The 15,206-nt window shown below is 36.3% G+C and overlaps 1 protein-coding gene across 4 annotated transcripts in view; it reads right to left on the reverse strand.

Annotated features, from left to right (window-relative positions):
- zfpm2a (zinc finger protein, FOG family member 2a) overlaps nucleotides 1-15,206 on the reverse strand; it is a 184,424-nt gene that overhangs the window by 128,523 nt on the left and 40,695 nt on the right. For 3 of the 4 annotated variants that reach the window (XM_051866228.1, XM_051866230.1, XM_051866231.1), the window contains exon 2: nucleotides 2,639-2,797. The exons of the other annotated variant lie outside the window; for it this stretch is intronic. In XM_051866228.1, the coding sequence (XP_051722188.1) occupies nucleotides 2,639-2,797 (159 nt within the window). The remainder of the gene's footprint in view (nucleotides 1-2,638; nucleotides 2,798-15,206) is intronic. 4 annotated transcript variants of the gene reach the window in all.

Consider the following 15,206-nt stretch of genomic DNA (forward strand, 5'->3'; position numbering starts at 1 on the left):
TTCATAAACTTAAATATTTAATATAAAAACATAACATATAAAATATAAAAAATAAAGAATATCACAGTATCACGTCTTAAAAAACATAGTAATTTTACTTTTTCTAAATGCAAAAACTTTACGACCCCTCTTACAGCCTTCAAATTATTTTTGTAATTTAAGGGCTCATTTCAATACTTCAAATGAATCTTTAGATTTACCAAAGCAGTTCTTTCATGAATCCCACGGGTTTAATCAAAACGACATAAGTATATAGACATGTACTATAGATGATGTTTGTATATTTTTCCCCAATTGATTTGTAAATGGAAGGAACGACCTTGGGATCTTTTAAATCGTAATTGAATTGAGCATCTGAATACTGTATTTTATCCCTTGGGGAATCTGAATAAAGCTCCACGAACAAAATAAAGTAAAACTGCATTCATCTGCAGGGCTTCTCCCAGCTCGTTTAATGAAGCAGCGGGAAACAAAAGCACATATGAAGATTTTCATTTGAATTCGAAACAAAATATTGCCAAACTGCCATTAGTTCTGAGGTTCACATGTCATGCCTGTTACACCTTTACGGGAAGAACAAAAGGAAAATCATTAAAACGGAGCCCACCTTGTACAAGACATAAAAAGATTCTGCTCCTCAAAGACAGGCCTTGTATGAAATCCCTCTGGGCACTGTGGTTTTTTTAAAAGAAATGTAATTTAAAAACATTTCTCTTTGAGGCGGAGGGACATTCAAAGCACAAACTCGGTCAGATTCCTCTCACTGAACAGTGAGGGAAGACTATGGAATCCAGAGAAGGGTGGATGAGACTGCATATGTGTTGGGGGTTCTGACAGCCTCTTAACTTTGAACTAAACACACATTGCAAATTAGTCAGGTGTGACCAATACATAAAAGGAATAGAAAAAATAAAAAGAAGTTGGCACAAACTGACTGAACTGGCACATGACAGACGTCAGGCCAAAAACATACTATACACAAGTATGCAGATTCCTAACCAACACAAGGGTGCTGCCCCACTACAGGTTCAACACCGCATAATAAATAAAGTTATCCTAATCTCTGCAAGATTCTTTTTAAACTGCTGCTTCACCATGACAGGTTGACCTGAAGAAAGAAAAAAAGTCCTGGCATATAACACTACAATTCAAAAGTTTGATTTTAATGTTTTGAAGTCTCTTATGCTCACCAAGTAAAAATAAGTGTTTTCTATTTGAATATATTTTAAAATGTAATTTATTCCTGTGATGTCAAAGCTGAATTTTCAGCATTATTATTCCAGTCTTCAGTGTCACATGATCCTTCAGAAATCATTCTAATATGCTGATTTGCTGCTCAAGACACATTTCTTATTATTATTAATAGTGAAACCTGCTTCATATTTTTTGTGGAAACCATGACACATTTTTTGGGGGATTCACTGATGAACGGAACGTTCAAAAGAAGAGCATTTATTTAAAATAGAAATCTTTTATAACATTATAAATGTCTTGACTTCTGATCAATTTAGTGTGTTTTTGCTGAATAAAAGTATTAATTTCTTAAAAACTGACTTTTCAACAGTACTGTACTGTATGTCTATGTGGTTCTTAAAGAGATAGTTCACCCAAAAATGAAAATTATCCCACGATTTACTCACCCTTAAACCATCCTAGGTGTATATGAGTATCTTCTTTCAGACTAACACAACCAAGCTTTATAGTGGTAGTGAAAGGCTGTTTTGAAGGCCAAAATAAATGCACCCATCTATCATAAATATAATCCATATGGCTCCAGGGGGTTAATAAGGCCTTCTGAAGTGAAGTGATGGGATTTTGTAAGAAAAATATCCATATTTAAAACTTTATAGAGTAAAATAACTAGCTTCCACCAGACAACAGTACACATACTGCGCACATCGACTTGCGCCAAATGAGTAACCCCTGAAGCGATGTATGACACAGGATACAGGAGTAACGTAAGCTTAGACGCCTGGTTTAAACAAAAATGGCTCGTTTTAGACTTTTAATTTGTGACCGGTGTTTTGTTTTTCTCTATCCTCTGCTCTTCCATGTTCGTCCTTGTACCCCTTTAAAGGGACAGTTCATCCTAAAATAACATGTATAAAGTCATGCAGATTTGGAACAACATGAGGGTAAGTAAACTATGACAGAATGTTTATTTTTGGGTGAACTATCCCTTTAAGTGTTAAAAGCTCAAGTATGTTTTGCTTCCCATGGTAAGTCCTGGCTGGAATATGACTAAGGATTAGCCAGCGCACTGGTTTCCATTTCCTAGATCAAACTCCTCTTTTCAGGTACATAGTGGGAATTGGACATCAAAGGAGGTCTATCTAAACCTGGACGCAGAGGTTTCTGGAGATTTTCCCACACCTCTACAAGCAAGGCCAAAACTGTGTGTGTTTAAGCTTTGGTCTAAAACTGCCATCAAACCATCAAACCAGTGATCAGAGATGCCTCAGAGTCAAACTTCAGCTGGGAATCAATTAGCAAAACTGAATTTCATGGAATGTTACGCTACAATTCGTTTCACTAGGATATGCTCTGTGATTAATGTCTAAACACTTGCTTGGTTTATAGATCTTCTACATGAAAGGTCGTGCTATACATAGAAGTAGAAGCGTCAGGAATGGCTGACCTTTGCCGCAGAAGTATTCCATGTCCTCACAGGTGAGGTTGTCTGGCTCAAAGTCAGCAGGAAAGTTTTCCTCCACTGAAAACTCCTCTTTAGCAGTGAGCTCATTTGCATCTGATATGCACTCCTCCTCTTCCTCTTCCAGACCTCCATCTAGTGGACCTACACACAGAACACAGCACAATCAAACTGTCTGTCGTATGTGAGACGCTTACATTCATACACCACATGTGTCAGAAACATGAACATGTGAAAGTCACTCGAAATTGATGCCAAGATATCTCATTTTGGCCTCTTTCAGATATAGGACTAAACGCATTCTTTGTGAAGATGGCAATCCTATAATGCACTGCAAAAATAGCAAAGTACCTTTCAAAGAAAAAAAAGTCTTGTTCACTCGGTGGCCATATCTGCAACACCTTTGGGCAGCTATTTCGGGCATCCAAGACCAAAGGTGTGTCCCAATTCTCATGCTTGTACACTATTCTATGACGTTTTGTATTATAAATAGTGCGAGTAGTGTGTTCTAACTGAATTACAAATAGAAAAAGTACACTTTAAATACCCAGAAGATGCATTTAATTAACAGAAAAAGTGAAGTTTGGAATGTCGCAGTGGAGGGGGAGGGGCTATCAGACTGATGCTGAATGACAAAATAACCTTATAAAGTTCATACACTACACGGTTAAGTACAATGTGCATAAGTATGTGTAGTATATGTATATGTATAGTTGAATAGTGTATAGTGCGTCATTTGGGACACAACACAAGTCCTACATACTTGAATCCTTAAATGTCAAAAACTGCTTGCTGAATTCACATTTAAATAACATATCTCAAATCAGCAACAAAATCTGACATGAACTAGACCAGCAAAAGCACACGTGCCATCCTAAGCGCACGTCTCAAAACACTATTTTTATAGCAACCCAAGCTTCTGCAGTGACGCAACGGCTTTACCAATCGCGATTGGCTCTTTTTTTTTTTTTTTAGAAGACGGGACTTATTCTGCCATATTACGCATTGCTCTTTCCCCCAAAGATGTTCCGTCTTTGGAAAAAGTCCATTCAAGATGGTGGTCAAAGAAAAATAATTGTCAATAAGATGTGATTCGTTCAGCACTTATAAAAATAATTTAATGTACGCTATGCACTTTTTTCTTTATCACAGTATTGCATTGTTCACTTAGAAACACAGTACCATCAAACTCTATTCAAATGAATTGTGAGTCAAGTCTTCTGTGCTCTTTCCATAAGAACCGCTATTCTCTTGATGTACATATTTTTTTAATTTTTAAGTCATGTATGAGGTTTTATTTCAGATAGGATGCTTACTAGAAAGGCAGTTTACTAGGTTTTGAAACAGAGCCACTGAATGTCGCTATAAAAATTGCATTAGCACTATTTCTGCTCAAAATGAAATATTATTATACTATCAAAGTAAGTTTTGCAGCATGTGTGCACTAAATTTCCTGTTTGCATAAAATACTTACAGTGCATTAGCCAAAAGGTTTACAGTATACTACCAGAGCATAGTGCATGGAATACTGTATCCCACAATGCAATGCACCCAACGTGACCTGTAACTTCCAGAACCAAAAGCAGTATTGAATTTTATTGGACTCATTATTTGTCTTTTTACACAAAATTGGAATAAAATGTAAAATACACAATTATTTCCAAGTTGGCAATTGGTTGGCATTCACACATACAATAATATAGCTGCAGTGCTGCATTCTGATTACTGTTTCTTACAATATATTTTTTTTTTTGTGAAATAGTAGGCAGCATACAGTATATGCTACACACTAGTATTCATAGCATAATCTCTCCTCAGGAAAGTGTTTCCTGTGGCCCACTTGACTGAGTATCCTCATGACCGCTGCTGCACGTGTGGAGCGCTGCCGTTTCTCAGCCGATGTCAAACCTGTAAAACCCACTTCATCTGCGAGAAAAGTTCTTCCCGCACGACCTACTGACTTTTAACACTGGCGTCAGCAGGAGCGGAGGACAGAAAATGCCTTTATTAATTTGTCTGCCTTATCACAGGATACAATGTTGATTTTCCATTTACATTTCATGCCTCCAGGTAATACACCGGTGCAATCTTAAAGGAGACATTTTTCCGAATGATTAATTTTTTTCTCTGCTCTGTGCAATGTTATTTCTTTAAATCTAAATGATTTCTTGACTTTAGCTTGTAGCTGTACTTCTTTTTTTTTTTTTTTTTTTTTTTTTTTGTGGGGGTATATGCATATTACGATTCTGCTGCAATCAAGGGCATTGGTGGAATTGCTTCCACCTAAAATGTACAGGAAAAAAAAAAGTTAGTCCGCATTTGAAAAATATTTTCTCTGCAACTACACCCTAGAAATTTTAAATAAATATTTCTGTAATATACATCGCGTGTCTTTAGCATCAATACGTTATTGTAAATATGGTCCCACTTTATATTAGGTGGCCTTAACTATGTACTTACATCAAAAAATAAGTACAATGTACTTTTGGTTCATACTGAATTGCAAAACACTTTCGCTGCTTTTGAGGTGGGAGACGGGTAAGGTTAGGGACAGGTTTGGTGGTATGGGTAGGTTTAAGGGTGGGTCAACAGTGTAATTATAAATGTAATTAATTACAGATGTAATTACATGCAGGTGTTTTTAAAATATAAGTACAATGTAAAAACATGTATGTACACAATAAGTGCATTGTATCAAATGATTAATTTAAACACAAGTACATAGTAGTTAAGGCCACTTAATATAAAGTGGGACCGTAAATACACTACTTTTACTTTGGGGTCAGTACGTGTTTTTTTTAAAGAAATAACAGCAATAAACTGATCAAAAGTGCCAGTAAAAGATTTATATTTCAAATAAATGCTGTTATATTCATCTAAGAATCCTTAAAAAATAATAATGTATCACATGGTTTCCACAAAATATGAAGCACCACAACTGTTTTCAACATTGATAATAATAAGAAATCTTTCTTGAGTAGCAAATCAGCACATTAAAATGATATCTGAATGATCATATGACACTAGACTATAGTAATGCTAAAAATTCAGCTTTAACATCTAAAGAATAAATAACATTTTAAAATATATTCAAATAGAATAGTTATTTAAAAATGTACCAATCCCAAAGTTTTGAACAGCACTGTATTTCTCGGATCTCTCATATACTACTTTTACTATCCATCATACTTAATAGAGATTTTTCAAAATAGATCATAATACCTCGCAACCACCCAGAACAACATAGCAACATGCTAACAACCACTCAGGACACATTAGTAGCAATACATTTGCAATCACCTAAAACACCAAAAATTCAGAAAATGTAAAAGTGACCTTTAGTTTCTACATCAAAACATCATAATAAGCATAAATGACCTTTTGCATGTCAATCCTACCATATATAATTCTCATGTTAGGGAAGTTGACATCCTAAGTACACCACTTAACATGTCATTTTGTTCGTTTGTAACACGGTCGAGGCGCTCCCTTTAATAAAGCAATAAATTCTGTGAAGAGCCCTTTCTTCCTGCACAGAGCACCATCGAGCACTGCCTGATCTTCCCAAACGGCCGTCTCTGTTCATTAAGACTGCTAAATGACTCCTTTATAGTGTGCTACATCTGCAGGACTCATGCTACATGAAAAGAATTAGCGCACAGATCTCTAATAGACACGGTGTGAAGTGCTGGAGAGCCGGCGTTTAAATTAGGCTACAGTTTTATGATCTAATCGCGTTCGGGCCTTTCACCGGCTCACGGAGGGAAGCGGCTCCTCGCGTTCTCTCAATACATCTCAATATGCTAAAAGCAGATGGGCAGAGCGATATCAGCCGCTCACAACCGCTGAGGCCTGACATCTCTCTGAGAGGCTAAGGAGTGACTGGGAGAAGTGTTTCTAAAGACACTATTCAAACAAAAGATGAGGGGAAGATGTCTTGAAAAACATCACCCACAGCTTTAAATGTTGTTAGAAACACACAAAAAAAAACTATGGTATATTGTAAAAATGATAAAGTACTAAGGCTGGGCGATAAGGCCAAAAAAAATTATCATGATAAACTGATCAGTTAATATCAATAATTATCACAAATGTCCAAATCTTTATTTCTTTCAAGTTTAAAGGCACATTTAGACAGTAGCTTGAGTTGGAGTACAGATGTAAATTTATGTTCATTAGCAAAAACAGTAATATTTGTAAAAATTTTAACAACCTCATTTTTATAGGGTAAAAATCTGACTGTTTGAGTTAGTATTAAAATTAATCAGCGGTCTTCCATATTATTTAGATTAATTTAAACTAGGTAAAACCACACATTGCACCTCACTACCATGCTAAAAAGTAACTATATTGTTTCTATGGTATTTGTTATGGAAAACAGTAACCTGAAGACATTTAGGCCCGGTTTCACAGACAGGGCTTAGATTAAGCCAGGATTAGGCCTTAGTTCAATTAGGACATAAAAAGTGCATTAGAAAAAAAAACATTACTGGTGTCCATCTTGAGACAAAACAATGGCACTGACATATTTTAAGATTTGTCAGTGCAAGTTGCTTTCTGTTAAGACAACTCAAACAGTGTTTTAGTCTGGGACTAGGCTTAAGCCTTGTCTGTGAAACTGGGGATTAGTATAATACAAATACACAAAAGCTGCTGTAGCTTAATAACAAAAATAACCTACTGTAATTATATTCCATTACTCCTTTGATACATTTAGGGCCCTATTTTAACGATCTAAACACATGGTCTGAAGCGCAAGCGCACTTAGGGTGTGTCCGAATCCACTTTTGCTAGTTTAACGATGAAAAAAAAAAAATGGTTTGCGCGCCACGCGCATGATCTAAAAGGGTTGTCCCTATTCTCTTAATGCGTCATGGGTGTTTTGGGCGTAACGTGCAATAAACCAATCAGAGTCTCATCTCCCATTCCCTTTAAAAGATTTCTATTTACATGCCAGAATTTGCAAGCGGAAAGACTGAACGCTTCTCCAGAGAGGAAACGGATCTGCTTGTGTGTGAGTTTAAAGCATTGGAATCCTTCTATTTTTAATATTTGGCATGTTTGTGTGCTGCTGCACGTCCCTCTGTGTGTAATAAGTAGAGTGTACGTGCGTTGTGCACCCGCCTATAGCCGCATATTATTAACGCGCCTTTAAATAACAAAAATTACTGTGGCATTGACTTTAGACCAGGTTTTTGTTGGTCGATGGTGCAGTCATTTTCAGTTGCCTCAAAATAGCAACACGCCAACAATGCACCTGAACACCCCTCGTTTTCAGATCAGGATGCCCAAGGGCGAAACAGATGAATGTTCAGTCTTTCCACTTGCAAATTCTGGCATGTAAATAGTGCATTTGCTATTTAAACAACCTGGGCGCTGGACGTAAAAATGATAACTGTGTCGGGCTGAAACTAGCAAAAAACACTTGTGTCGCGCCTGGCGTCACGTTGCGCCGGGTGTATGATAGGGCCCTCTATGTCTACATTAACAATATAATACATTTCGATATGAATATCCCACATTTCTGCCACAATACCATGGTTACAGTTTGTGTTACTAGAGTAAATCCATGATAAATGTTTATGGATTGAAAAACCTCATTGCGGCACAGCGTTTCTACTTTAAACTAGTTTAAATCACAAGGCATTTAATTTGTAGTTTGTATTGGAGAACTCTGCACTCAACTTGAATGCTTTTCACTGGATCTCACAACACTTTTAGGTGGTCGCGTGATTCAGACAGTCAGCGAGTAAATACATTCACTGTAAGCTTGTGTTGTGGTGTCTTTTGAGTCGAGCTGATAAATGTTCTGTGTGGTATGAGGTTCAAACGAGTAGCTTTGTTTTGTTTCCTTTTTGGCACATTTGCCATTTAATATTTCTCATATGCAACAGAAATGGCAGCACTTATCAGTTAGGCAAATTGGTATCTGCACCAGTGTGGCGGTCTGCGACATACACGCATAGCATTATTTGCATAGTGCATACACATTATATCGAACATTTATCAAGCTTTTGTTATAATTTTATCAAGGAAAATGATATTATGTTAAGTATTGTTATCGTTTTATCGATCAGACCTACCGTTCAAAAGTTTGGGGTCAGTAAGATTTATGCACACCAAGACTGCATTTAACAGATCAAAATAAAGTAAAAGCAGAATGTTATTATTTGGAACAACTGTTTTCTATTTTAAAATATTATAAAATGTAATGTATTCCTGTGATGCTGAATTTGCAGCATCATTACTTATCAGGCTTCAGTGTCACATGATCCTTCAGAAATCATTCTAATATTCTGATTTGCTGCTCATGAAACATTTCTTATTATTATCAATGTTGAACACAGTTGTGATGCTTAATATTTTTTGTGTAAACTATTATGATTTTTTTTTTCTTTGATTAATAGAAAATTCAAAAGAACAGCATTTATTTTAATTGAATTCAAGATAAATCTTTTATAACAGATGTCTATACTGTCAGCCTGGCTAAGTAAATGTATTAATTTCTTTATTTAAAAAAAAATAAAAAAAATAAAATAAAATCTTACTGACCCCAAGTAGTCTACTATTATGTATATAGGGTTGTGCTATTTAACAGTCTTAAAAAGTACAGTGGTGCCAAAATTTTGCTATAGCATATTCAATATTTTGCAAATTTCTATTCCTGACCAGATGACAATGTGCTGCTTTTCAAGACAGTTCGCAGTTTAATATTAACAAACTTGTCATTATAACGGTAACTGGTTATAAATCAAATTCAGATGGAATATTTAACAAAAGTGATAGTGACGTGATAGTGAAGTCATTTGCACTCTTCATATCGGGCAGTTTATTTGCCATCAAAGCTCAGCAAATATAAAATTCTCTATTTTTATGCAGCTCCACATACATTTGTAATCCAAATGAAATGCCAGACACGCACTTACACATTATGCTTTCTTAATGGATTCTTAAGAAAAAAATATTACTCATCACTAATGATTGACATTGAATAGTAAGATATCAATTCAGTATTAATACACAGGCACAAAATGTTGGTATCGATCCAAACCTTAGAGGTAATATCTAAATGTCCTGGTTTCATCACACATATCTGAGTCAACCTGATTATATTAGGTTACATCAAAATCATGTTTCCGATCAATGAGAAACAGCTCCTAAAGCTCCTTTTTTAGTTAAATCAGAAGATAATACCATGGTACACATTTAACAGATTCATGAGATGAAATGCATCACAACAATCTGAACGTTCACTTCAAATCCAGTGGATCCTTGCATCAGAGTCGTGTTTTTTAAAGGCTACTCACCGACCTGCTCCGATTACCAAAGTTCAAGCCCTTTGCACATGTTTGGCTTATTATACTGCATTCATTGCATGAAGAGACCTGAAATAATTTCAGAGACAGCAAATGATAAGAATAATGACTTTCTAAACGACTAGGCCCGCACTCCTAGCTCATTTTCTGATAGTGCTGTAGCCCGCTATATTTAGTTGTGTACTGTTTAAAAGTCTGTCACAATCAATCTCCTGACGGCTGAACGCTGGCTGCGGTTTGCAGATGCTCGCAGAGGCCAAATGCGCCGGACGCCGCCCTCTGACACCATCACAGAATCGCTTGAACCCGAGAGAGAAAATCAATGAGATATATTACGAGATAGAGAGACTCTCATTAGATGAAGAATCTGAGAAAATGAAAGTCATGTGAAAACCGCATGCTTTGTGATCCAATTTACACAAAACGCTTTTTGATGGTCTATTGACGAACTGCAGCTATTCAGCTAGAAGTGGAAAATTGATCTTTGTTGTTAAGCTAACAGAAATTTGTCTCTGTGTCACAGACATGCGCTAAACAAGAAAAGATGGATGTATGCGTAACATCACAAATACTACAGTGAATTAAATTTACTGCATAGGCAAAAGAAGAACAATCACTGTTTACAAACACTACATATTCAGCACGTTGCAAGATTTAAAGGGATTAATTAATATTCGGTCATCATTTATTACACCTAATCATATGGATCCATCATATCCATCATATGGATTCAAAGGGCTTGAAATATAGTGTAGGAGTCATGTAGACTACTTTTATAGTCCTTTGTTTTGTGCTTTTTGTCATTTTTGGAGCTTAAAATCCCCTGGTCATCATTCACTTTCACTGTATGAAAAAGAGCTGCATGAACATTCTGCTAAATATCTGCTTTTGTGTTTCACGGAAGAAATAAAATCACATGGTTTCAGAACAATATGAGGCTGAGAAAATCATGACAGAATATTTATTGGCCAAAATATTACAGTAATTACAGGGTTTTCCCAAACTGGTGGTCACGAAAGAAATGCAGGGAGTTTGTGAGTTAATGAAAATCTAATCATTAATTAATTCATAAAAAAGTAAAATAAAATAATTTAAAAATAAAAACAGTCAGAATAAAACACTTACTAAAAAAAGTTTGACAGATTGAGAGTGATGGACCAGCACCACATCCTCTTGTACCACTGTTTTGAGAATTTATCTTCCAGAATCTGGCAGCAAGTTTTAGGTGTTCATTTTTAGTCCATCTCTTACCCTGAAGACCATTTTGCAGATATGGACTAAAAATGAACTCCCAAAACTTACTGCCAGATTCTGGAAGATAAATTCTTCAAACAGTGGTACAAGAGGATGTGGTGCTGGTCCTTCAAGAGTCACTCTCAATCTGTGTGTCTATAAAGCCTATAAAAATTAAAAAAAAAAAAAAAAAAAAACAGTATTCATGTACTTCACAACACTTCAGCTTGTGATTCTTATTAAGTGGGGGTCATTTTTTAGGATTCTTTACCTAACCTAAGTCTGAGATCCTGACACCTTGCACTTCTGGAGACTGTGGCACTGGTGACTAAAGGGTTCCACACTTAATTCTTCACCTTAATTCTTTTGCAGTTATCATGTGTCTTTTCTTCTCCACCTGTTTTTGTCTGACCCTGCTGACTCAGTGAGCATTTCACTGTCCATTGGTAATGCCTTAACCAACATTTCTAGTATTGCATTAGTATTGCATCCTTCTCATGGGCATTTAATAAATTTTGTCTTTTTGTCTAAATGTCTTTTTTGGCTCATTTTATCTGTAAAAGAAAACATACCTAATAATTCTGCACACCTGAATATAAGGCATTTTTAATTTCCAGCCTTCATGAACAATTATATATCACTTATAAATGATTAAATAAAAATAAATAGTAGTTATTAAGAATAATGTGGTTTGGAATTGGTAAGATGTGCCTGGAAAAAAATATAATCAGAAAATCAACGTGCAATAATTCTTCACGCACTGTATTGTTGAATATTAAGAGTCCCCAACTAAACAAGCCAAAAGCAACAGTAGCAAGGAACCCAAACTCCATCAGGTGACAGAATGGGGAAAAAACCTTCGGAGAAACCAGGCTCAGTCGGGGAGCCAGTTCTCCTCTGGCCAACTAATGAACATGGTGTGATTATAAATTCATATTCATGGCCATTTGTCCACGTCATAGGCGGGGCTCTGTACATTAACAGTCATCAGAAAACCCTGAACATGCAAATTTGTTGTTAAATTATTGAAATATTAAATTTTAAGGGGGAATTCAAGCAAATATTTTAGGTCAAAGGTGTACGGCTGACAAAAAGTTAAATCACTGTCGTAATAAAACTCCTTAACTCAGTCGCAGCAGTGTAAACTAATATAGCGCAGGGCTACGTCACATTCACACAATCCACTGTTTACTTAGTGACCCCTGCAAGATAAAGATCAGCCCAGAGATGTGAAGATACATTCACTCGCTCTAAACAAGACACATGCTGGAAAAGTGACCTAGGAAAAGCAAAAATCAAAACGTCTTTGCCAAATTGATCATTCATAACGTGTCACCGCACTTCAAATCTAAACTCTGGCTAACCCCGACGAACCTTAACAAGAGGAGAAAAAATGAAATTATTTTGAAATTGATTTCTAAACTTCAAAACAAACGGGACTGGCCATCGGCGTAGCCGCATGTGCGCGTTTGGAGGCGGGCCGGGCCTCGTCTGGGGCCTCTGATGGTGATAGCACACTTTATCAGCGGGAGCCACAGTGTGGAGTCCCATCACAGTCTGGGTCTTCTCTATGGCTCCTAATTAGGGTAGAGGTAATTGAATCGCATAGAACAAAGCAGCAGATCTCTACAAGCGTGGAAATCATTCTGCTCGCACCTACAGCAGCCGTTTTTTCATCTGGCTGTGCCATTGAAAACGGGACCGAGCTTGGCCCGAGGATAAAACACACAGCGAGCACCTGAGACCCAACACGAATACATAATGCCGCGCAAAGGCCTATAGGGACGTCCAGACCGGCCCAAACCCTGCCAGACTTGGACGGAAACCTATCTTTTGTGGGCCAAAGACAGATTCTGTTATAGTGTTGGGACATTCTGGTTTGAAAGTACATGCGCACACACACAGATCGACTCACAAGTGCAAGAACACACGTCTCAGTGCAATAGCTGCTAAATCGTTCAGTTAACCTCCATTAGATTGACACATGCATTCAGGGTTTGCGTCATATTTTGGTCAAACTAATGAGAAGCACCTGCTAAAATATTTTTACCAAAACATAGAAAGTCATCTAATATGAACAGAAAAAAAAGATCTATTTAATTTGTCTTTACGCTAGAAAGCAATGAAATTAAAGGAGAACAAACATACACCAAATGGAGACATTTGCTAATGTTTCTCCTAAGAAAAAGACTAAAGTGAGCTGGGATGAGATTCAAAAGAGTTCTCAAAAATGTCTCAAACTGTGCTCAGATTTATCAAGATACCAGAGTCAGATATCTCAAAATGAACTCAAAAAAGACCAAATTAAGTGTATTGTGATATCCGCATTAATTGTATAGCTCTATTCTCTTACACAAATGTTGTCTCTTTTGCGTCTTTTTTGTATTTCTTCTCAAAAATGTTGGGAGAAACATCTGAGACAAAGTTGATACAAGAATGAAACATAACCGAGTCATTAAAGAGCAACATCTGAGCAATTAAAATATCCTCTGAGTGTGTTTATATTTCAAAATAAACTTACAGAATCAGGGTTCACAAACCTTTAGACCAATGAAATTCTATTAATTTTACAGTTGTTTGAAATGACATTTTATTGCACTCTGAAAGAGAATTTTTTCTGAAAATAACTGCTGAGCATAATTGTTTTTATAATATATAGAATATATAATATTTTAAAAAACAACATTTTAACATTTTAGGTTCCATAATTTATATCAAAAAACATTATGGAAATGAATAAAATTGTAAAAAAATAAAAAAATAAAAAAATAAATAAATAAATAAAATACAGGATTATCATTAAGTATAAAATAGCTTTGAACATGAATTAATTTTATAGTATTTTTCAAAGTTAAACATCTGAATATATTGATAGTTAATGAGGGCAAAACATCTGGTTATATCTTAATTAGGTCATGCTTTCTGGGTTGCATGTTTAATGTGTTTAAAACCCATAGATCCATGATTAAAAGATTCAATTACCATACCAGCTGAAGTCCATAAAGATCAGATCGGAACAGAGCGTTTCATAATCACTGTGAAAAATCACACATATACATGCTAACAAACAGCAGAGCAGCTCTGAGCTGTAGAGTTTGCAGAGTTACTAGATTTTGTGCATATGAAAGTGAGACACCCTGTGTTCAGCATCTAGTAGACTGGAATTGGAGTGGCATAAAAACAGGACTGGCATTTGACAAGGCCATTAAAATGCTGGAGGCGTTTCTGAGCGAGCTGATGGGCTTCAACAGATGCCAGAATCTCAGAGCCTCTACTTTTCTCTCCCTCTCTCTGCACCCAACTGGCAGTGCCACACGCCTATTAAAGGCTGAGGGTCGTCCTCCAAATGTTCAACACCAATCACAGAGACCCTGCTCTCTGAAGCTCAGGTGTGAGTTCTCATTAGCTCCTGTGCTCTGTCCCAATTTGGACTGGGCCGTCTTTCAGAAACGCTCTCTCCGATTGCTCCACATCAACTCCACTGAGCTCCAGAGAGAGACATTTGCAAGTGAACTGCCTTCCGCACTGGATCTCTGAGCCTGAGGTGAGGTCACACTATACTTTAAGCATGCAAAATCATTTCAGCCCCTGCAACGAATATGGGCGAACAGGATGTCACACTTTTGGTCTTCTGTTTTTAAGAGAAAAAAATGATAAAGAACAAATAATAGCAACATGAAATCAAAATGGACACGTTTTACTTTCTAAATTGAACATTCCTGGTCTTACTGCAAATTTGAAGCAATTTTCCTTACTTTTCATCCCCTCCTCTCCAACCAACTGGCTTCACTGGTAACACTCACTTTTCCCAATCCAATCAATTTCTGATGTATTTAAAATCAAGTCATGTCCCTTTTTTTTTTCTAGAATATCTTAAAAAATACACCAGATGATGAAAAAATATTGTTATAGACCAATTTATGAATAAAATACACAAAAAAAAAAAAAAAAAAAAAAAAGGCTGTAATTGGCATTAAATGTTGAATTTCAATACTGTATACTAA

This window comes from Ctenopharyngodon idella, chromosome 16, assembly GCF_019924925.1.
Source record: "Ctenopharyngodon idella isolate HZGC_01 chromosome 16, HZGC01, whole genome shotgun sequence".
Taxonomy (NCBI): Eukaryota; Metazoa; Chordata; class Actinopteri; order Cypriniformes; family Xenocyprididae; genus Ctenopharyngodon; species Ctenopharyngodon idella.